The 24,445-nt window shown below is 38.0% G+C and overlaps 1 protein-coding gene across 1 annotated transcript in view; it reads left to right on the top strand.

Annotated features, from left to right (window-relative positions):
- The window catches only part of LOC104521395 (POU domain, class 6, transcription factor 2-like), a gene marked incomplete at its 3' end in the record, with an annotated part of 128,015 nt that overhangs the window by 6,290 nt on the left and 97,280 nt on the right, over positions 1-24,445 (top strand). The window contains exon 3 of the mRNA XM_029083818.1: positions 520-748. Within this exon, the coding sequence (XP_028939651.1) occupies positions 520-748 (229 nt within the window). The remainder of the gene's footprint in view (positions 1-519; positions 749-24,445) is intronic.

Below are 24,445 nucleotides of genomic sequence, written 5' to 3'. Positions count from 1 at the left end.
TTTCTTTAGAGCAAAATGTAGGCATAATAGTATGGCACTGTATAACATTTTAAGATTTCCCATATCACTTCCCATTTTTATCCAAGTTCAGCCATACTCTAAGAAGATGGTCAGTGCTCTTACACTTCTTCGGACAGTCTTCGTCCACGTAGCTTCTGGTAATTGTTACTGTGGTGGTTTCAGCTTTTACCAATCAGTATGCAAATTTGGGAAATGTTGGCATTTAGGTGCTTGTAGAGTGACTTGAGTTAGGCCTCCTTGTGTTCATACATGATCTTCAGTGCATGCGTAATGAGTTTTCCAGTCTAGATTCAACTGGGATAGCTACCATGCTGTGTGACTGTCAAGTTTGTCAGAACTTTTTGTGTTGGTGAAAATGTTGATGTTGATGCTTGAAGATGTTGGAAGCGGTGCATGTCTATAAGGGAACATGAAAGGATCCCAAGCCAGAAGAGTTGTAAGTGTGTAATAGTGAGCTATGCACACTAAAATAGTCTTGCTGTCTGTGTTTTCTTGCAGCCATTACTGACAGCCCAACAGTTAGCCTCAGCAGTAGCAGGGGTGATGCCAGGAGGCACTCCAGCCCTGAACCAGCCGATCCTTATTCCTTTCAACATGGCTGGGCAGCTGGGGGGCCAACAAGGACTTGTCCTAACTCTACCTACAGCGAATCTCACCAACATCCAAGGGCTGGTAGCAGCAGCTGCAGCAGGAGGCATCATGACTTTGCCATTGCAAAATCTACAAGGTAAGTCATGTTTAGCATTTTTCTGGGTGGTTCTTTTGCCTGTTTGTTTCACTTTATCTCTGCCTTTTAAACAGTGTGATCCCTTTTTCCAATGAAATGTTGCTCTTGATGCATATTGAAAGTTAATACTTAAATTGTTTTTGAATACTCAAGAGATATTTAAGGGATATTTGCATTTTTATAGAAGCAGATTGGAGGTTGGGTCTTAGATTCTATGGGTCAGTAAAGTACTTGAATGATTCATTAGGCTTTTCTGTCATCAGCGATCAATGTCCTCTACTCACAGCTTGCTTTAAAATTTCAAATGGCAGCATGAAGACAAGTATTCTGTGTCACTACTGCTGGTTAGGGTAGCTGAATTAATAGGGGCAACTAAAAACACAATATTGCATGAAAATCACTTTAAAAAAACTCTTTTATTATAAAATCAGAGTTTTCTTAGCTGCCATCAGTGCCTCAGATACGAGTTCTCATTCTTGCTGTGGGAAGTCTGCTTTATCTATAAGGTTCTGCAAGCCTCATCCAAGTTGTTGAGGGAGTTACATGACTTCAAAGTCCCAAGCAGAAAGTTTGTATCCTCCCTGTTCTCCGAGCTCTGCCATGTTTGCAACAGTTCTAACCTAAGATACCTGCTGCATTCTCCATATGGTCTAAAATCAGACGGAAAAGCCACTGTGCAGGATCCCCCTGTTCTTCCCTTGTGTTCTCTGCTGTTCAATGTGTCTAATGCTGTTAGAAACAGTACTCAATCATATGATATAAAATACAGATATATTGATTTACCACTCCTAATTATGCTGATTGCTTCCCAGGAAGCAGTTGCTACTGAAGAGAACTGAACCAGGTATAGCAGGATAAGTATTAGCCAATATCTTACAATAGAATTGTACAATTTTAATGGAAGATGATGGTAAGAAAGTGATTGTCCAGTGTGAAAATGATAAAGGTGTGAGCAGGAAGTATCAAAATAAAGCTTTAGCTCTTTCAGTGTATTTATTTATTTGTTATTTCTTGTTTATGTAAATAGTAGGAAAAGTTTTCCTCAAACGGAATGGTAATTTTTTTAGATGAGTGCTCTGCACTCCACCCTAAGTACTTTTTAGTTATTAAACTCTGGTGGCTGCTGATTACCAGATAAATTGTTTGAAGCACCACATCCTGCAGGTAGTGAAACAGAGAAGAAGCAGCTCATGTTGAACAAACTCCTTTACAAACCACACACACAGTACTCTCACCTGTTGTAGCTGCTACTTGCCTTTACCTTGTGCATGTTTTAAAGTTTAATGTCAACAGACCTCTCTTATCATAGTTGTAAATGGTTTTCACTTTAATGTTTAAAATAATGTCTCTCTCATACCATTAAGCTGCACCGAAGAACCTGTCATTCATAAATCATAGATGAAAAGGACACACTAATGCACAAATTTTGCTTGTTTAAAATTTGAGAGTGCATGTAAAGTAGGGAACTGGAGATTAAAAAAATAATGCAGGAACAAGAGCGGGTAAAAGCAGATATAACAAAGTGAAGGGGAAGTGGCTTTTTAGCGTAGGTGGATGATGAAATCTTAATGAAGAAACAAGCATTATAAAAATGTATCCTTCCACTCTGGAGTGCTCCAGGTTATAGTTGCTGGGTATGTGGTATTATAAATAAACATAAGCTTGTGCAGTTCTTACGTCATTTATTCACCATGTTGCAAAGCTGGAGGGTAGGGATTAAGCCAGCCAACCTTTGCTCTTTAGTTTAGCCATGGGTGTCTAATTGCTAGCTGAAAGGTGTAATTCTGCTGCCAAATAAATTTTGCAAGCAATGACCTTACCAGATGAAAAGGTTTCCTCTATAATCTTTACTGATAAGTAGAAGCATGGGATCAAATAGGGACTTGCTGGAGCATCAGGTGCAGCTCCTTGTCTACGGACACAATCACACTTTCCATAAAGCAGCTGAAAGGAACAGAAAAGAATTCACTTTGTGTTGCTGTTTGTCATCTTCTATACCCTTCCCTCCCTGTCCTCTAAGCAAATGTCACTGCCCCCATTGTTGAAGTAACTTAGTCAAGATAACTCTTTAAGAGCCCTGAATCACAGCTGCAAGCTTCTGTTGCTTCCCATATAGCCTGCTACCCACTGCATGTGTGAATGAAGGTAAGAGTTGGGTGAGTGCTGTGTTTCTAGAGAGCATCTTTAGCTGTGTGGTAACGTGATTGAACCTCGCTGACTTCTCATTCCTGTTTTTTGTGGTTATTTGAAAGATAATCATAGAATGTGTGTTCTGTTTTGTGGCTAGCACTTACAGATATACTCATAAAAGCCCATACTTCAACACCGTTGTGGTAATTCCTGCCCCTTGGGCAAAATCAGACCATATTCATCAACTTCCCCCTCTCTTAAACCTCACCGTGGCATAGTCAACCTGGACAACCAGGGGACATGTTTTCATGCTGTTTTCTAACCTGTCGTATTACTCCTGTTGTCATGTCTGCTGTCCCTGAAATTCCAGTGCACTCAAACATAGGTGTCCCCAGCTCCTGTGAGCTGGGTCTTCTCCTGTCTTCTTTTTCTTCTCTCATCAATAAACTTCTAAACCTTTTCATCACAACCTACCCCAGCGAGGTAACTCAAAAGGCACCCTGAAGACTTTTTGAATAATGTATGAATTCAGAAAAGTTCTGATCTAACAGAGTATTGAAATTCATGCTAAATGTTGATCAAGGGAGTAATCCCACTATATTTCCTGTGATCCACATATATATGTAACTGATTTTCTTCTAAAAGACTTTCAGGTCTGGTTCAGGGTGGTAAGTATGAGACTTCAGGGTGACTGGAGAAAACAATAAAACCCTTGCTTGTGGAAAGAGAAAACAGTGATAGGAATCATAGAGGAGCTGTTAAGTATTTAAAATGAGAAAACAAGAGTTTCTTTAAAAATTCAAGGCATTGGTAAAATGGAGTGATTAATGATATGGAAATTATTCTCACTGAATAACTTATTCAGTGAAATTACCTATTCTTCAGTTGTCAGTTACTTATAAATAAGATTTTTTTTTTTTTCCAAATGTATTTGTGTTAAATTGTTCAGTTGCTATATGGTTCTGATCCACCACTAAGTCAACAGGAATTTTGTTGCTGTAAGTGAAAAGAAGTTTAGAATAAGCCTCTTTCAAAACTACATTTCTTGATACATATTTGATTATTTTCTGTTCATTACACTGTTATTTGCTATACCATTCCTCTTCCCTGAGCAAAGAAGTCAAATGTGTGTGAACAGAAGGAAGGTGCATGTGTAAATTCTTGCTGTGAAACTTAGAAAAGTCTTTTCCCCATTAAGCAAATTTCATGTGCACAAGGAATATGCAAAGAATACAATTTACTGAGATGCCAGAGGGTTGCTGGCAGAATAGAACCATCTGCTTTAGAGTAAATGGAAATCCCTGAACATAACACAGATTCACCTATGGAATTTTGGCTTTCCACCAACAGTTCTTTGAAGAAAACAATAAAATCAACAACCATAACTTTTTAATGTATTCCACTACAAACACTGAAGATAAGAGGTTTAAAAACTATCAGAGAAAGTTTTTGTCCAAAGAAATTTACGCACTGTTTTCCCCTCACCATTTCTTAGGATTACAGCTGGAACATAGTCATGCTTTCCTAACCAGTAAAAATTTTGGAGGTGTCACAATAGCAACGATGAGGTTGTGAGAAAGGAAAAAAAACAAGGCAGGTAGAAGACCATGTGTTGCCTGTCGGTTGTTTTTAGTCCATTGCTTCTTGGCCTGTGCTTATTGACTTAATTCAGAAGACACTCTGCCAGCTTTCCTCTTACTGTCCAAACTGATGTTCGTCAATGTTCAACTTTCCATCTTTGGGTAACTTTTCTATGGGGTGAACAATTTCAGTTGCTGCATCTCCTTTGCCAGGTCAGATTTCTCTAGGTTTTGGGGGAAGTGTGTTCCTTTTTTAAATTTTAGTTAGCCTTCTCCAGAGTCTGTCCCAGGGACTAGTAGTTGCTTAATCTCAGAGTATCCAGTAATGCCTGGGAACTTACATTAATGGAAAGACATTTTCTCCTCAAGCCCATTTTTATGTCTCAATGTAATATTTCTGTATGTCTGAACAGAAAGATACCTTTTTGGGGGGGCTGAGTTCGTTCTGTCTTGTTTTCTTAATATATTTTAACCATGTTGAATTCATGTTGAAATCACTAAGAAATGGGAAGGTATTGCAGTGCTGAGGGGTTCATAGAATGTTGTGAGTTGGAAGGGACACACAAGGATCATCCAGTCCAACTCCTGTCCCTGCACAGGACAAACCCAACATTTAGACCATGTGTCTGAGGGCACATGTTGGCCAAATGCTTCTGGAATATGGTCAGGCTTGGTGCCGTGACCAACTCCCTGGGGACCATGTTTCAATGCCCCACCACCTTCTGAATGAAGAACCTTTTCCTCATGGCCAACCTCACCCTCCCCTGGCACATCTTCCTGCCATTTCCTCTACTCCTATCACTGGTGGCCAGAGAGAAGAGATCAGCACCTGCCCCTCCTCTTCCCCTTTGGAGGAAGTTCTAGATGGCCATGAGATCTCCTCTCAGTCTCCTCTTCTCCAGGCTGAACAAACCAAGCGACTTCAGCCTCCCCTCATACAACTTCTCTTTTAAATCCTTCACCAATTTTGTGTCCCTCCTCTGGACACTCTCCAGTAGCTTTAGAGTTCCTAAAGGCTGTCTTCCTATTTTGTTCACCTCTCTGTGGTAGCCAAAGCAGTTTTAGCTAAAAGGTTAATATATCTTAGCTATCCTTTTGCTACAGTATACACATTCAAAATGAGAAAAAACTAGCATGATGTTGCCTGTTGGTGGAAATGTTAGATATCTCCACCGATATGGAGCTTGAATGACACTTGAACCTTGAAAGAAATCAACAAGTTGGAGATTCTAGTCTCGTGGCACTGAAACTTTATGTATTTTATTTCTGCTACACATTGTTCTGTTCCTAAAGTGGATGTCAATAATTTATTTCCGAGCCAGAGTTTCTCAATCTTGAGTTCTGAAAGAAATGAGAACAAACTATCTCCCCAAATCATTAGTGAAAGGCTTCAGTGCTGAAAGGAAGCCTTACATGCCTGAAAATGTGAAATCATTAAATTACATTATTTAAACAGCAGCAGGTCATATTTTAGGTGCAATACAATAGAAGGGGAAATATATTAAACATCTTGTGAGCTAGGAGACAGCCATTAAAATTCACTGATATGGGTAACGATAGACATAGGTGATGGTGTAAAAAAAAAAAAAATTAAAAGGCTTTTTAATGTGAAGATCAGTCAAAATGAATGTTGGGTAAAGACAATGTTAAAAAAAAAAAGGAAAAAGGTATTGTTTACATTTATTAGATCTTGTTTCATCTGAACATATTTTTCTGTCATTAATTGTGGAACAGATAAAGTAAACGTGCTCTGTCTCTTTTTCCCCATGTACACACACCTTAAAAATCAGAAATCAGAGAGATGAAAAACAAAAAAGAAACAGAAAAGTAAACTAGAAACCTCAACTGCTTACTGATCTAGAGTCCAAATTCCAGTATTTTAGAACATTTTCCCTTTTTAACTAAAGTGATGCAGTCCCTATTCATTTGTATTCCCCTTCAAGTAACATGAAATAGCTTTCAGAGTCTACAGAAAGGCAGTGTTTCACTTATGTATTTTAATGAGCACCAATGTCAGTAATAATCAAAATGATGTTTCACTTAGAGGAATAGTTTATTCCCAGGTACTTCTGCAGTGTACTAACACAACCAGAACAAGAATGACAAGAACCAAGAAAAGGAGCTGCAGTCGCTAGCAATATCTGTGAAGCCCTCAAACCAAACGTACCTCCCTGAGCACTGTCTGAATGCTGCATATAATGCAGTCGCTGTGAAGGGTTCAAATACACAAAGAATGGGGTCAGCCACCCCCTAAGACTAATTTTCCTTAGTCCATGGAAAGAAATAGGAGAAATTTGTGCGTTACGAAGCATGTGTGGAGCACCTCTGGATTATTAGCCACTACAGCAGGCTTCCTCAGGCTAACAGCTGTATCTCATCCAAACTGTGGTGTAGGGGAAAGGAAGGAATAAGCAGAAATCCCTAAAGATGGGGTAGGTAGAAGGTTTTGTGTCTCCATCTGGTCTCCCAGGAAACATACTCTTTGGGAGGCCTACTCGCTTCTGGGAGAAAGAGTAAAAACTGCTTTCCTGAAGGTAATACAGAAAGAACATTACTGGGCTGGTTTTTTGGTTGTTTATTTGTTTTTTCCCCACCGTACAAAGCTTCTCCTGTGGGAATTCTGTGGCCCCATGTTAATTGCTTATCTTGTTCAGTGGCAAATTGCTGCCTTCACAGAGGGAATGTGAAAGGTTCAGGGCTTTATTAGTTACTAGTTGTTTATTGATCACTCCCAGTGTGTTAGCTATTTGTTGTTTGGATTTTCTGCCCCATAAGTTAAAGGCTTACCGTCAGAGACATTAAAATGCAGTAGTCTTAATGCTTGTGTGCTCTGTTGTTGACTTCCGCCCAAAGTAGACCCAACATGCCTATTTTTTCACTATGGATGGTTATGGAACGACATCAGTGATGAGTAATGATGTGATGTAGATCAAATTAATTCTGAAACCCAAGTGTTCACACCTATTTAAACTCTGCAGGCCAAGTTTTGGCAGAGGCTAAGTTTCTAGACTTGTATGCCAAGAAGTAGGTGGGAAAGAGAGAAGTAGTCTTCTCCTCTCCAAAGTTTCCACCAAAAGCTTATGAGTTAACTACCCTGTAGAAGACATGATCGCTAGGCTAGGAGTTTTGGTGTGGCTGGTATGCAAGACCTGGGCATTTCTGGGAGGGTACCCCTTTATTCAGCACTGACTCAGGCTAATACTGCTCCTGGCAGGAATATCCTGTGTGCAGGATTATAAATGAAATTTCTGTCAACCAGAACACGGATGCATTTTAATGTTGCTTTTAAAGTGTATCTTTGCACCTGTTTCCAGGAGCCTTTAATCTTCTTCTTGAATTTAGACCATGACAATTTAAATTAATGTAGAGAAAACTAATTCCAATAATGTTAAGCACTTAACTTACTGTAATCTTACAGAAGCCAAGAAATTTCAAATGCAAGTGAAAATCCTAGCTAGTGTTTGTCACTCTGTGCCTCACCTCCGCATTGTAACGTACACGCTATGTGCACTGGTAGATCACATGCAGATGGATGGCTGCATCTATATGGTGTGTGCATATATGACTCATATGCTGATCCAAGACTCCTAACTGCAATAGAGTGAGGTATAGAAGGATTACCAGGATGGGTTTGCAACCTTCACTCTTAATTTCCTTGCCTTAGTGGATTTAAGTCGGACATTTATAGTCTTTGTGGTTTAATTTCCTTTGTTTTTCCGTGGTGTTTGTATTAATAAAAACCTGATGATTCATGTTTTAAAAACTCTCTGGATACAAACTCGCATTCCTGATAAACCAGTAAGATTCTAATCAAGCACATATATATATTTAGGGACTCATAAAAACAGCAAAGTCTTTATTGACCAAATGGGTTTACAGGTGTTTTTAATAGTATGAATTTTGAATGCATGGAACATACAAGTTAACTACCTGGGAGCCAATTTTTTAAATGAAATTTGATTAAAGTCTGTGTGGCTCTGTAAAAAAGAAGCACATACATCCTCTTTTTTGGGAGAGCTCTTCTTTTTCTTTTTCTTAATTATCTTGGAAAGTTCTGAAGTTGTCTCATGAATTTCTTACCATAAGCTTAGTTTATGCTATTTAAAAAAAAAAAAAAAAAAAAAAGGAAAAAAATCTATCTGCCACTGAGATGGCTCTAGCAATGGGACCAGGACCTGTCTGGTGACATCAGCAATGATGAAAGTGAAACTCCTTGGGTTTTCTTGTTCCCAGACATCTTTGTGATTTTTATGTCCTTCGGGTAGAATTCTGTACTCATGGAGATATTCAGGCCTTGGTCTCATTTTGCTATCAATCCCTGAAGCTGCTTTCATTCCTTGAACGTTTTCTCTTTACAAGCTTCTTTCTCTGACAGATGTAGCAGAGAGCACAGATGTGAGACCTGTGTTCTGCTCTGTCCAGACATCCCATGTGATGACAGACAATTTATGCACGTTTTCTGAACCTCTCTTCCCACCTGTAAATGAATGTATGGATAGTTAGCTCTGTGCTTTCCTAGAAAGTGGCTTAAATCACTACTGTTGGATGCTTTGAGCTTCTCAGGCACTGTTAGATCTTTGCTTAATGTCCTAAATTCTTAATTTTTGTCCTGGTTCATAGACCTAAAAGAGGCTAGGCTCTTTTTCAGTAGCTGCAATAATAAGGTGAATTTTCCTTATTTAGGACCTTCAGTGACCTTTTCCAGCCCTTAGAAGGATTGGAAGTTTCCACCAGAGTTAGTAAGATCCAACCCAATATGGGTTCTTAGACTGTTGTCCTCTCTAGAATTTTTTGCTTAATTATTTTAACATGAATACTGCTTTTAAACTTGATCAACTGTAGATTTGACATATCTTACAGACTGTTCTTCCACTTAGTTGTGTTTTGTTGTGGTAAATTATGCAATGTTAAAAAGAAATCTTCAGCATCAAGAAAAGTTTCTCATCTCACTTCCATGATTTATTCTATTCAAGTCAATGCTGATACTTTGGATTTACATAATCTGATCCTTGGCTATCTTTCCCTTTCTGTTTCTCAGATTCCATTTCAGTCTCTTGTCCCTTTCCTCATCCAGTGCTCTTTGTTTCTATCTATCCTTCATATTTCAGCCTGTTTTTTAAAAGTTACTCATAACTCAGATATTCCTGAATGTATTTTGTACTGTGTAGCTGATTTCCCATTACAGTAATAAATGAAGAGGTAAACATCTGGAGGTGATAAACCTGTTGTAATTTTACCAGTATATTAGGCTTCTGTATTTTAGAAGATGCAGTTGTACCAGGACATGAATCCTGTCTAAAAAGTGAGGAAATGACAGTAGTACATTTTCAGGAAATTCACTTATTGGCAACCTGAAAGTTGTTTCTTTTATTTTGTTTCTTTTTAAAAGGATAAAACCTCTCAAGAACTAATTTGTCCGTGTTTTCTGAAAACTGTAAGTCTAGCAATCTGAACAGAGCAATCACTTTCAGATTCTCTCTTTGAGATTTTAGCTTTTCCTTTCCCAAATCAATACTTTTGAACTGTAAAAGACAACCATGTTCCCCTCCCAGCACTGTAGCATCTTTGAAAAATACTCAGTCCCAGCTTCTTCCCCCCCACCCCCCCAACTTTCATTTTACTCGTAACAAAATCAAGTCTTTAAATCTTTTACTCTGCTTTAGCAGGAGTGGTAGTTGGAAGTTGTCTTATGAAATTACATTTATCTAATATGAGCACGCTGGCCAGTTGCGACCAAAATTAAAAACATATACTATTTGTTCCATTTGTCAGACAAATATCATTGGTTGTAAGTGTAAGACTGATCAAGTGTATCTTTATGTATTTCTGTTCCCACGAGTGCCATTATTTTAAAATCTTAGTGGTGTTTATATATATATATATATATGCAATGTTTGACATCAGATAATTTGAGTTTGCTATGTTTGTGAGATAAGTCACAAGAGGGAAAGTTGTATTAAATAATAGAGATAAAATTTATACTTCCATCTATTTCAAAGCTAATGCAGCTAACTTGCAGTGGAATGGTAACATGAAGACACAGTGCTATAATATGATTGATTTGTTTTGACAGCAGCCAAATAATTGAGAGTGAAAGGTGTCAGCACAGATGAAATATTGTATAAGCCACATTCAGAAGGCAACCCCAGCAGCAATAGCAACTGGAGTTTTATTTCCTTTGATATCGCACTGTTACTCACTTCCAGTTTATTATAAAACCATGAAAGGTACGCAGCTTTTCCTTATGACTGAGGCTTTTGTGGAGGGGATAGAAACAGAAGTTTGTCAGGTACTTGAACAATAGATACTGACAATGGGATTTATGATGAATACAGTATACAAGGGTAAATTATCTTAATCTTTTCCCCTGGTTTTCTCTCTTCTTTTAATCCCTTTTTACAGGCTACTGCTTATCTGGCATCTTACCTCTAGCTTGGAGGGTAAGTGACTCCCTCCAGAGCAACCATCAGTGTCAGTCTATGGATTGCCTGGCAGGGGATTGATGCAAAAGCAGTGCTGCTATTACCCTCCCCAGCAGTGAGACTTGTTTGTAGTTCACCTCTTCTGCACAGCAAACTAACCATTCTGAGTAGCTGAGACAGGGGAAGCCTTGTGTATTTGCATCATGGCATCCTACTGCACTGTGAGGAATACAAAGAACTCTAGCATCTTTTGAGCCTAGGAGACTGTAATTGTGCAAGTAACCTAGAACAGAAGGTAGCCAAGTAGACCAGCTGAAATAATACCTGAAAGCAAAATGATTTGAAAAATCACTAATGGTCTTCCTTAAAAGCACACTGAACAAGTGAGGAGGGTGTGCCTGCAAAACCACAAACTATAAAGCTTCCTTTGTCCTGAAGCCCCATTGACTTCAGTGGGAGCAGGAGAAGGTACAGTTTGAATTGAAATGTGCATGTCCTGCCATTCATTTCAGAAATGCTCCATTAGGAAGACACAAGTCGATGTGAATGACACGGGTCCTCAGTAATGAGCTCTTGCTCATGCAAAACAAAACAGACTATGACAACCATCATGTTAACAAGATCAGGAACCCTTGTGGCTTTTTAATGTAACATCTAATCTATATCTATACTTATACCTATACAAACATAATTATCTTGCTTGGAGAAAAGTAAATAAGAGAATGGGATGAGATTTCCAATACAGAGCAATTTGTACGCAGTCACATTCCACTTGCATTCTCTTTGTCTCCTGATCTGATCGTTTCATAAATGGTGTGGTGGAGATTAGAAACTGGGACTGAGAAATCAAAACTTACTGGTGTTAATAAGGGAAAAGTTATCATTGAAGTGGTGTGGGAAGGCAGGAGGTAAGCCATTGTTCATAAAATAAATCTTACTGTATAGCAGGCTGCGTCTACTGAAGTATTTTGGTTTAGAGAAGTAGAGCAGATGTTAAAAGAATCCCTCTGTTTTTTACCATTCACCTCATATTAGTTTGATGTGTGTAGACTAGATTTCTTTTGGAGGAAACTAAACTAGAAGCTCCACCTCCAGGTGCATGCCAACTGCATTCCAGAGCCAAGTGGGAGTACAAAGGCCCAAACCAACTCTTGGCCCCTTGAACAGCTTCAAGGCCCGTATGTTCAGTGCAGGAAACCAGAGCAGGTGCAGTCCAAAGTAAAAACCCTGAACTGAAGTAGAGGGAAAGCAAGGAACTCTGAACCAACTGCCTCCCTCTAGTGATCCTCTCATACTGCAGCAAATCTCTTGCTCGTGTTGATATAGTCTTAAACCTGTGATAGTGCTTCAGGAAGAAGTAATCGTTGACTGGTATACATGTAATGAAAACAAATCCTACATTGCTGATGATTCAGAGCAATGTTCTTTAGGTAGAGGCTTCTGTTAGAGCACTGAGTGCCCAGGTGCAGCTTATGTAATAAATAATGCTCTGCCATCAGCACCTGCAGAGTTAAATTTAACTTGGCAGCCCTGATTTTAGCCACAAGCAGCTGTAATGCTCTGTTTAGTAGTTGTAGCCAAAATGCTGAAAAAGGAGTGCCTGATTCTTGTGTGTATGTAAATGTATTGATAGGCATTGAAATGGGTACACAGACTTCTAAATCCTGAAGTTTTGATCTGTATTTGAGTGTGTGATTCACAGTGGAAACATAGACTTCCCAAGCATCATGTTTTCCATACAGATGTTAGTCTTCTCATCAAGAAGTATTCAGAATTACATGGAAACATAGGTGGTTGAAAAGACTCTCAGGAGAGTGCATGGTTTTCATGAGAAGACTTTCCTTTCCTTTCTAATATGCCTTCACATATTTTCTTTTTCATGTCCCAGCTTTTACCTGTGAGCACATGCATATACTTCTACTGCACCTTTTGAACTTCAGCTAGCTCCCTCATCCAGGAGCCTCTAGCCAGTAGGCTGTGGAATAGAAATGCCTCCTGAGAAGAATTTCATGAAGTAACATAAAGAGGTTGAGGATCTAGTTAATGGAAAGATGTTTAAGTGTCTAGCATGCTTTCTGGCCACCGTAATTGACATTCCTCTTTGGTTGCTCACCTCTTGATCATTAGAGGCATTTGCCAATCTGTTGCTCATAGAACAAAAAGCCCCTAAAGCAAATCTGAGGGGAAAAATAACAAGACAAGTGAGGTAAAACCCTAAAAGCACAGCCAGCCGGACACATGGAAAAGAGAAAAATTGAACCAAAGGCATCTCCTACATTGAATATTTTTGTGGGCTTTTTACGGATTGGTCAGATAACCCCATCAACTGCTTGTTTATTTAGTTTAAGTGTGTAATTTTAAAAGTCCTGTTAGAGGACTAGAGAGGTTGTCTTCATAGCATTCCCTATTCCATAAAGATTCCAGTGACTATTAATAGATGTGGTTTTGGAGATTTCACTGTTGTGAACAGCTTCCTTCTTAGATGACGGGTTTTCTCTAAATCAGAAAGCAAAGTAAACATTTTTCCCCACACCTCTTCATATCTGAAGTAATTCCACATCATTCTTACTAGCAAGTGGTCAGCTCTAAGTGGTGATTGTGATATGCTAGCACAGAGCCAAATCCGGAGGCCCTCAACTCTTACTTTTAGTGAGGCAGATTCACATTAGATGTGATGCTTGAGGCCCTGTTGACATTTGGGAGTTTGGGTTGTAAAAAAAAAACCCTATGTGAAGACCCTCAAGGTTTGGCTGCCTATAACCTGCAAATGGTTTGGCAAGACCCTATTTACAGAGACTGTTGAAGAGCCTTTCCCTTCCCCCATTTCAGTGGTCAGCACTGACACATTGCATTATGAGAAAGAGCCCCACTTAACGTAGAACTACTTTCAATTGTCATGAGCACTCAGCCTTATTTAAACTGACACCCTCTCCATCACCCCCAAGCTAGAATCCCAATGTCAAAGTGCTTCAAGAAGTTGGGATTCAAAGCTGCGCTGTCTTGCGAAGAGCTGTGATAGAGTGGTGCAAAACAGCACGGAAGTGAACTTCAGAGATGGAAGGACAATCCCAAAGGTGGAGGGAAACATGGTAAAAAATGGGTATGCTAGGTAAGCAGAGGAAAAGAGAGTGAAGGGAAGCCTTGCATATGGATGCAGATGAGGAAAGAGACATGGAGAACCCATGCTTCTCTCTTCTCTTGCACTTAATCAGCTCATTAGACTTGAGTGATCTGAGATCATGCCATTAGAAAGGATTAAAGTTCCTTTGTGTTCCACAAGAAGGTACAACCCTTCCTTCTCCCACCACACCTGATTGCTCTGTTGGAGTATTTGTCCTTCAGGGTTTGGTGACAAGGCTCTCAAGTAATAACACCTGACAACAAGCTGAGATTAAACAGCACAGAAATTCCTCATGTGAGGAGATGTAGTCTACCTATAAAAAAGAGTAAAATGACCACGTGATCACTCCTGCCTATTTCTGATTCAGCAAATGCTTATGCAGATGTCAGCTGAGGAATTCAAGTTGTCCTGTTTAATAAGAAAAAAGGTCACTTTAGTGATTTGCTGTTTACTATTGTGGAAACTGAGGCACAGAGTACCAAAGTTACTGCCCTGTGTTTCTCAGCAGAACAGTAGCAAAAGCAGTCCTAGAAACTAGGTTTCCCAAGTCCAGTCTGCTAGATCTATGTTTACAGGTTTGTAAGAGGAGAATTGCTATGTTTAAATCATCATAAGACAATAAGATTTTGGAGAATACTGTTTCAGCATATTTTCTGGGCATTCCTATAAAGCATTTCTTACAGATTGCTCTAGAGGCTGAATCCTGCTTGTCTCACAGGCATATCCCGTTGGTTTTAGGGTGGCTGCTTCCATGAGTAAAGTTAGTAATATTCAGTGATATATTTTAGCCCAAACAAAGAGTCTGATGGAATACGGGGGGGAAAAAAAATGGTTCAAATAAAGCACAGCCAATGGCTGAACTATGAATGGTTTTCCTCCTTTTCTTCCTTTTCTATCTTCTTTCCCCTAGAGAAGTACGTGATTGCAGTAGGGTTTTGGGATTAAGTAATCATGTCTGCTTTCTGCAAATCTAAAGCAGTTTGTATTCTTGCCTGAATTTTTGGTTTAGGAACGAATGTCACTGTCATGAAAGACTTTTAGCTCAATGTATGGTTACATTTCAAAATGTACCTGCTTTTTAAAGGTGGGGGGGAGGAGAGGGAAGGGAGGAGTACCGCTTCCTGGGTCTCATGCCAGACTTTAATGTAAAATTAATTCCTTTAAAAAGATTTTTTAAAAACCACAACATTTTTCTAATGTGCATTAAGAATGTTGGAGAGCTCACTGAAGCATATGCTTTGAGCTTTCAGGAGCAATATGTAGTCAGGCATTTTAAATGAAAATTGATTTGTGATTTACATGGTCAGTGGAAAGAAAATTAACTTATGGAAGGTTGTAATGAAATATTAGACAAGTAAAAAAGTAGATGGTGATCTAGTGGAACTAAAAGTCCCATCTGGAAGAATTCTGTGACATTTTTACATTTATCTGTGTTCTGCATGAGTTGTAATGTTAGTGGTAATTTTATGGGACTGAACTGAAATGAAAAGGGTGTTATCACAGATTGCCTACAATATAGGATTGTGTTCAGTGGAGAGTCCTGTATCCTTTTCTCCATTTTCCTATAATATGACTCATTGCACTTTTTTCAGCTACTGTTGTTGAATTCATTCAGCCTTTTACTTGAGGTTATTAAAGAAGAACATCAAATGCTCACAAATACAATCTCGCAGCACATTTAAAAGCAACACTGCTGCTTCCACTTACTCCTGCATAATTGAGGCACTGTCCAGGAGACCCTTTAAAAGATATGCTGGAATAGCAGGTTACCACTCTGAAACACTGTTTATTAACAGTTTTAAAAATATATTCTCTTTTGATTTGTGACTCCTCAGCATAGTAAGAGTAAAGAATTAAAGCCTCCCCAGAAAACGTACCGCCATACTTCTGTTCCTCTATCCCTTTTGAACTCTGATATTCAGTTTGTGACATCCCTGATTACTCTTGCTGTCAGCTTCTTGGAGACTGAAGAAAGAGAAACATTTCAGAATAACATGATGCCATACTCCCTGCACTCTTCTGCTTTTGTACTAGCAAAATCTTCCTCCTGTTTCAATAATCCAGACTTTACAGGTACTGGAAAGAGGAATTTGTACTACCTTCTAACAGATAATCTTCCTCCTCCTGTAGTCTCCATGTATAACAACTTCTGATTTATCATAGTTTATACACTTTGAACCGTAAGACTCTCATTTGGCAAAAGAATAATATTCTTTGAAATCAGAAGGACTTGCTAAAGAATGTGGTGAAATTAGTCCCATTATGGACTTAAAATATCTCCAATTTTCAAAATCTAGAGAAAAATCTTCCCATCAAAGGCCTGCTTACTTCTGTTATTAAATGAATTGTCTCTGTGTCCTATCAAAGCCTTGTTTATTGTGTACATGTTATCTCCCTGTTCACAGGAGAGGTGTGTTAGATTCCCTAAGCAGGTAAAACTAGATTTATGCAATTTATTTTTTTCTGTTCCTTTAGGAAATATATAGGTCTGATGAAATGCATACTAAGCATTCTAGTGTCTTTGAACTGCACAGGGTTTCAGGATGGCTCAGCACCATGCAGGATTCGGGCACTGCTGAGAAAAGACAGACTGTAGAGTTGTACCTTTTCTCATTGTTATTTTTTTTCTAATAGAAACTGGAGAATCAGGTTTGAAATTATACCTTGTGCATATCACTGTTAGTTGAAATAGTCTTAAACACCAAAGTATGCAACTAATATATGCAATGTATTAGTTTAAATGAGTGCATTATTGAAGAATATAGTTTGAAACACACCATTTTATTTCTCCATGGAATTAATTTTGTCAGTGTATTTGAAAGAGGAGAAATATCACAAATCTATCACAAACAGTATATGTGTTTTTCAATAGAATGATGTGGCTAATGATGGCAGCACCAGCCTTTCTAATCACAGGATACTGTAAAGGTCAATATTATGTATTGGTTTTCCATCCTGTCCATCTGAAACAAGATACCATAGTGAATGTAATCAGTAAATGGTGGTAAATGAACCGATTAGAAACATTAGCATTGCAGAAAGACAAGATTTGAGAATAGATGTTAAGTGGATCCTGCAGCTGGTAATTGTCATCCTGGGAATAATTACACTAATTAATAGTTGCTAACCCCAGACCCTTGTGCCTGTGACTTTGAATGAGTTAATGATTGCTGCTCTGGAGAGTGTCTTGCTGGTAGATTTTCAGTAAGTGTCAGCAGAGTAAAAAGGCCCTAGGGAAGAGACTTTGGCTCTGATGATCTTTAGGGTCCCCATCTTTACAAACCACAAGTACATCACTGAACGATCAGATAACGTCTCCACAGACCACAGAGTAGTTGGGGATTTTCTAATGAAGAGATCCATTTCATCATAAAGTTCCTGATTTGTGAAGTTAATATTAAGTTCATGTAACCTCAGACTCATGGCACTTGCAATCAGCAGGTTTTACTTTCGAGGCTGTGCTTTAAATGAACCACAAAAGCCAATTTTTTTTCTATTGTCTTTCCTCCTGACCCTAGTTAAGTGGACTCTATTTCTACTGGAGTTGATTTAAAATGCTACCAAATCTTTATTGACATAATTTGATTTTTGTAGGCTTTTAAAAGCTAGGAAGTTTATTTTACATAGGAGAGTGAGTCTAATTATTTTGACTCTTCTGTTCTCTTTCTCTCTTTCATCCCTCCCACCTCCCAGTAAATAAGTATATGAATCTTGTAATATCCATAAATTCACAGCATATAATCTAGCTGTATTCTAAGAGTGACTATCAGGGATAATATTGTATCGTTAAAATCAACAACAAATAACAGGGTAACATTGTAATATCATAAATCCAGGTTCCTTGCACTACTAGTTGGTGATTCATCATATTGTCTTCAAGGAGTTAAAGAAATCATGAAGATAGATTTTTATTTTTTTAATTTTTTTTTTTCTCTTAACTGCATTTGCTGCTTCTGATGGTTTTCCAAGGCCCTCCAAACAGACAAGAGAGCTCCTTAGGGCCCCTGTGAGTTGTCCTGGTCTGAGCTGTGAAGCTGGTAGTTGACGAAGGTCCTAGCCATCTTTAGTTAGGTGGAAAAGGAGAGCTCCTTATAGGAAAAAAAAAAAAAAAAACTGTGAAAGTTTCAAAGATTTGGAAAATCAGTGCTTAAATGTTGCTTTGAACATAGAACCTAGAATATAAACCTAGTATCTGTACAGCACTTCGAAGCAAGAATAAACATGGTGCTTGTATGGGCAGCTCATTTGTTTTCTGGAGTCTGCAATAGAGAATTTATTTTGTAAACTTTATTTTTTTCGGGATTTATTTCTCATAGGCTTGTGGTACTCTTTTGTTGTTTTATTTTGTTTACTAGTTATGCCCATAAAGGCAAGTATATATGGTACCAAAGTAACATAAGAATGCTGAGGTTTTTAAGGAAGAAAGCAGAATGAATTTTGGGAGCCACACAGGTACTAAATGACTCCAGTCATGTAGACTGAAAGGAAAATGTCCCCAGGCTTTTGAAACCAGATGTAAAAGTTAAATCATTGCTATCTCCCTTAATTAAGATCCTATTTTTCCCCGTGTGTCAATTTATGGAATAGTATATTTTATAGTGTTAAGTATATTATTTGTCTCAGAAGGGACAAACTATTAGAACGATACTGAAGTAACAGAGCAAAAAGGTGCAAAACAGTTAAAGAAACAGTCCCTTGCCAACTAAAATAATTAGGTCTTACTATCCTTCCAAAATATTTCATCTCTGACAATATGTTAAAAAAACTGTAAGTATTTTAAGTGGTTCTTGTTGCATTATGTCATGGTAATAATGCTGATGCTCAATTGTCTTTATCTTCATTCACACTCATGAGAAGGGTGTCAAATAAAAAGGTGGTATCAGGGCTACCTGCAGGTCTGCTTATCCTCTGTCCAACAAGAAGTTAATGAACTAGATTTATATTTTGTTGTATTTATACAGAATCTTTCAATGATTCTAATGTCAGTTTGATAAGTTAAATGAGAGAATACCAAAATGTTACAAAACAAGAAAACAATCCCAAGCAACAGAAGACTTTGGGGGAAAGAAAAGAAACTGGGTAGAAGATAGTGTTCATGGAAGTTGCAACCCATCCAGCAAGGCAGGATGAAAGAAATGACACTGAAAATATGCTAATTGTCAAAAAAAACAAGGATATACAGCAAGGAAGGAATAGAGAAAGAGTAGTAAAGAAACTACTTTGTGAATGAGTAAGAGGGCTTGGTTTTTAGAACTGCAGAGCAGTGCCCAAGTGTTTGAACTCACAGTGGCACATGTGGACACTGTGAAAATGGTAAGAGAGCCCATGGGGTCTCCTCATGTCAGTGCTGAGAGTGAGGCTGCCTCTGGAGGACAACGGTCATTGCTCAGTGACAAAGATAACCAGACAGTGCATCAACTCCTGACGGTTGACATCAACCAAGCTGATTAGGTCTTTTGTTCCAGATGTAGCAATGATCATGAGACTTGTGTGAGAGAGCAAAGGACAGAAATTGGAGTGCAAAATTAATTAATGTCACTCTAGAGAGTTAGTTCTTAGACTGCTGTTGCCGAAACTAGGAATTCAGAGCTAAATTTCCAGAGAGCTATGACTAGACAAGATCTAACCTCATGTTCTAGAAAGAGCATGGACTTTAATGAATTCAGTCCATTTAAACCTCAAAGATATCTCACTGCCTTTTTGTTTGTTTTTAGACTTTGAGTCACTGTGCTTCAAAAGACAGCAGTCTGTGTAAGGAGGAGAATTTTGGTTCTGAATTAGTATTATAATGGTAAAAGGTTAGAGAAAATAATAAAATGAAAATTAAATCTGGATTTGAGATGGAGAGGAAAAAATAAATGCAAATAGATGGTGAAGCACAAAAATGTTAAGTGTAAAGCCAAAGAACATAAATCAGGAAAGCTTGGAATTAAACGAAACTTGAAGAGGAGACCTGGCCCCATTGGGTGGAATAGCAGAATTTCCTTTGATTCCGGTCAGGTCAGGATTTTGCCATTGTGGGGGGGAAACAGACTAAATGCATGGGGATGAAAAATGAAGCACTTGGGAGAGCCAGCCTGAGAATGTGAGCCAGATTATCTCTGGAGGCTTGGTGCATCAGAGTCTTTCTTGCTCTCCAGTCAAAGTGCTTGGCTAGATCACATCAGTGCTGCTGTTGGGAAAGGCCACGTAGCTTAGAGAGTGAACAGGGAAAGTCTGCATCCAGAAGATGGGCTACTTGTGGTTCATTAAAGAAATATTACTCTCTTGCACATGTCCCCGTGACTCTTTGTCACTAACATCTTTGGAAGAGGCTGGCAATAATTCAGCCCAAGGAAACAAGATGTTCATCACAACATATATTAGCAGGGAATAGAACAATGAAGAAATAAATATTTGAGCATGATTGTAAATGTATTTTACTTCTGTTTTGAGTGGGATGTGGGAAAAGGGTTGCTAGTTGGAAACAAGATGGAGAAAACTGAGAGGGAGACTTTTCTGGTAAAAGAAAAAAAAAACAAACTCAACAATAGAAGGACATTATGGCCCAAAGTATGTTCTGCTGGTTTTATTGTATGCAGTAAAACTAAATCAGCCAAATCTCTCCAGAGGTGTATTTTATCCAGTAAGGATGTAAGAAAAGAACAGGATTTGCTACTCAGTTTATAAAATTGTTCAAGCATTTAAATATAACCGCTACCATAATACATAGACACAAGCCAGTGTCATTATGCTAGACTTCTTGCAGCGGAGCGATTAAACTTCAAGACATTTCAGAAGCTTCTTTCAGATAGAATTCCAGAAATTGACTGTTTTTTCCAATGCTCGTCTCTCCTCAGTGGAGCTGTACAGCTGGTAGCCATAAAACCAGACATTCCCAATGTATTTTTACATTGATTCCACCTACCACTAGAATGCCAAGAAGCTTCTCTTTGGTATTTGGAGTACCTTTTTGCAAAAAACCCAGAAGTTTTTGCAGTGTGTTAGGATTCCATGGTTATATGCCAGAAATTTTTATTATGAAATGTTTTTGTAAACAAAGTAAATTCCACTGGGAAATATACAGGTAGCATTCCTTTTTTTCTGTTGTGTTTTTTTAATTATTAATATTGTTTTTAATTAGTGCTCACCACAGTGTTGAAAGTTATGATAAATATTTCCTGGAGCAGATTTTCAACCTGAGGAAGAAATATGCATTTAAAGGTGTTGCTTTATATTTTGACTCTGAAGGGAATTTAAAAAAATATTCTCACTAGATACTTTACAGATTCCTTTCTGAAAAGAAGTTAGAGGATATCTAATGAAGGAAGTTTATCCTAGCATTAAAACTGAGACAGATTTTTATGTATGTGTTGATTATTTTCTAAACTGCATCACTTCAAAGAGTTAAAGCACCAGGCTAAGCCAATATGGAAATACAGCTGAATTTGAAATTTACTATATGCTGTTTCTGCTTTTCATTTTTTACCATTTCACACCTTGTCCGCATCTCGAGCAAGCTTGTAAGTTTCCAACGCATACATTTCTTGTGATGATATATTGTCCTGGTGGAAAATTTCATTTACTGACTGTGCCCTTTGCTGAACCTGTTGCTAGTCAGGGAACATGATAAGCGTATAAGTAGCATGCTACTTCATTTATCATACATCGTTTTAGACACTCAAATATCTCATATACAATTCTGCATTCTGCACCGAGGGAAACTTCTAAACTTGCAGGAAAAAAAAAAATCTACAAATAAATTGTCAGTTTATAATAAGTGTATCATCCTAATAAAAATTAATCATAGTTTATACTAAAACTGTAAGTACCCTTTTTTTTATGGCTTCAGTAACCACATGCTATCAAACACTAATAGAAAATATCTGGCTTTTGTGATATGGTGTATAGCAGAATTGAAAGATATAAACATACTGTCTATTTTTAATAATTGAATTACATTGTAAATAAATCACAGGCTTGAAATATCCAGCAGCGCTAAGAAAATTCTGCCCTCCTAGCATTTCTCTTTGATTTAAACATTTACCATATCTTGTATAAAACAAAATTAGATTTAAAAAGCAACCAGAATAGCAACACCAATAAAAGGCTTTAATATTTAAGGAATTTAGAACTTGCCAGAAAGAAAACAATTGCAAGAAATTTAAGGTCAAATAAAACCAAGTCTATCTGATATACTAGCTGTTCCTAGCAGAGCAGGTCAGGCCTCCCTAATTTCAGTAACTTGTCGTCTATTGATTTCAAAGCTTCTTCAGACCATCATTACAATATTTTACTACAGGCTGCTTTTTATGTCCAACATAAAATAATCTACATCTTGTCAAGATGTTGCATTTGAAATGTTGAATGTAAAGCTCTGATTTATGTTAAACAGTGCTTACACTAATTACAACCTTTCAGTAAGATACTGGACTATGAAAAAGTATGTCTTATGTTTATATAGCACCTTTCATCCCGCATCCTTTAAAAACTGCACATAAAAAAGTCACTTCAACTACCTCTCATATGTATATATATATGTATATATATCCATTTCTAGGGAGGAGCAGAAGCATTTAACAGCTGACAGTGACATTGCGTTTTAGCTTTGAACTAGAATTGAAGAAGGATTTGTTAAACAGAGTTTAATTACCTAAACTATAATTTGACGAGGTTATCAGAGCTGATATGAGTATGTCTGGGGAGAATAGAGGAGGGAGGGAGAGATGAGGAATGAAAAAGCAAAACTAGCCCAGATGTCATGTGTCACCTCAGGGAGAGGGAAGGAACCTGCATACAGGTTTTCATGTACTTTTTGAAGTCATTGGCTTTAGAAAAGATGCCAGGTAAGGTGATAGAATAGAATCTTCAAAACAGGTTTCCTTCCACTGAGACTTCTTCCACCAGAGTCTACATCAGAACTGATCATGTTTGGTCTGTGAAATACGAAATGTTGATGTGTAAATGAACTGAATATGAAACTGTTGATGAGTTGCAGTCAAAATTTGCCTAGATTAAGAGAATGGAAAGATCTGAAGCCAAGTAACTTCCTCAACACACATTGTAAAAAACACATGGGAAAGAAAGGAAGTGGAATTGGGCCTGGATGAAATGGTCTATCTAGTCTAAAACTTTGTGTCAAAGAGATTTGTGCCATCATTCACATCTCTATATTTTCATAGGAACAAAGAGGTCACAATATCAGTATGACCTATCAGCCCTAAATTTGAGACTTATAGCTATGATTGGCTTCTTGGAGAAAGAGGTTTGCAAGGTACATAAGTAGAAAAGTACATAACAGTACTTTAAAACTCAGTGATAAAGAGGTTGAAAGTCAAGTCAGGTTCAGGACTCACAAATTCCCCTCTAGAATTTTAAATGTAGATTCATTTCTAGTTGCCAGGAGACTGCAGGGGCAGGCAGTCAAAAGTTTCTTGTGTAGAGCTGGATGACTTGTTGAGCTTCAACAGAATTGCTGAAATCAAGGACTCCTTTTAGGTTTGAGTAGTTTATGCTTATCTCTGTAAGCAGGAGAATATATCTACTGCATTAGCTGACATTTATGATTACATTTTGTTCCTTCAGCTCGTGGATGAAAAAAAATCTTGGATTAATGGGTCATTCTGTATTTGATGTACTTCTCTAGTGTTTTAATTATGGGATTTGGAGGTGGAATCCATGTGATACAAGAACTTTGCACAAGGATAGTTTCACAATTAAAAAAAATCTATTGGGTTTCTTCATGACCAGGTACTTCAGGTCAGTGCAAGGAGAAAAGATTTGCTGCCTTTAGTTTTCAGAAAGCAAGGTGATGCAAAGCGATTAATAAAAAAAACTTCAGGTCATGTATTTGGTTTGCCAGAACCAAATAGAGTGTGTGTGTCCTGCTTTAGAATGGTTTGAAATGTAAAAAACCATGGCTTTTCCCAAATAAAACAGGCAGGGGCTCAGCATAGTGAGGGGTCAACCTAGAATGGAAATTATTTCTTCTCACATTGAACATGCCACACCTTCCTTGCCTTACCAGTTTCTTTCATATGCTGTTAAAGCAGTAAAGGATGCTCCTTCACTTTGCTTTTTTTCAAGCTGCTGATAAAACACAGTGTATTTAATATGAGTATAGAAGACAGGAAAAAACCTCCTATGTGTTATGGAGAAAAGATTGTTGAGATACTTTAGTCAATGATGTTCTCATTTTTTTCTCCTGAAAGATATCCAAGGCTGGTTAGTAGAACAGTTGATTTTATTGTGGTGTGTTTGTAGATGTAAAGATAGCCTTTGAAGAAAACCTGTGCATACCTACATGGGGGGGGGAGGGGGGAAGGTAGGAGGCATCTATGGCTTTATTGTGTAGAAATAATGCTTTACACGCCCGTGATTTGTGTCATCTTTCCATCCAAATGTGCTCGGCAACCATTAATTAAGATTTCACAGTATCTCTTAAATAATGTAATATCTATCTCAT

The sequence above is a fragment of the Antrostomus carolinensis genome, unplaced genomic scaffold (assembly GCF_000700745.2).
Source record: "Antrostomus carolinensis isolate BGI_N321 unplaced genomic scaffold, ASM70074v2 scaffold3700, whole genome shotgun sequence".
In the NCBI taxonomy this organism is placed as follows: Eukaryota; Metazoa; Chordata; class Aves; order Caprimulgiformes; family Caprimulgidae; genus Antrostomus; species Antrostomus carolinensis.
Note: the sequence above shows the minus strand (reverse complement) of the source record. Positions and strands in the feature narration are given on the sequence as shown.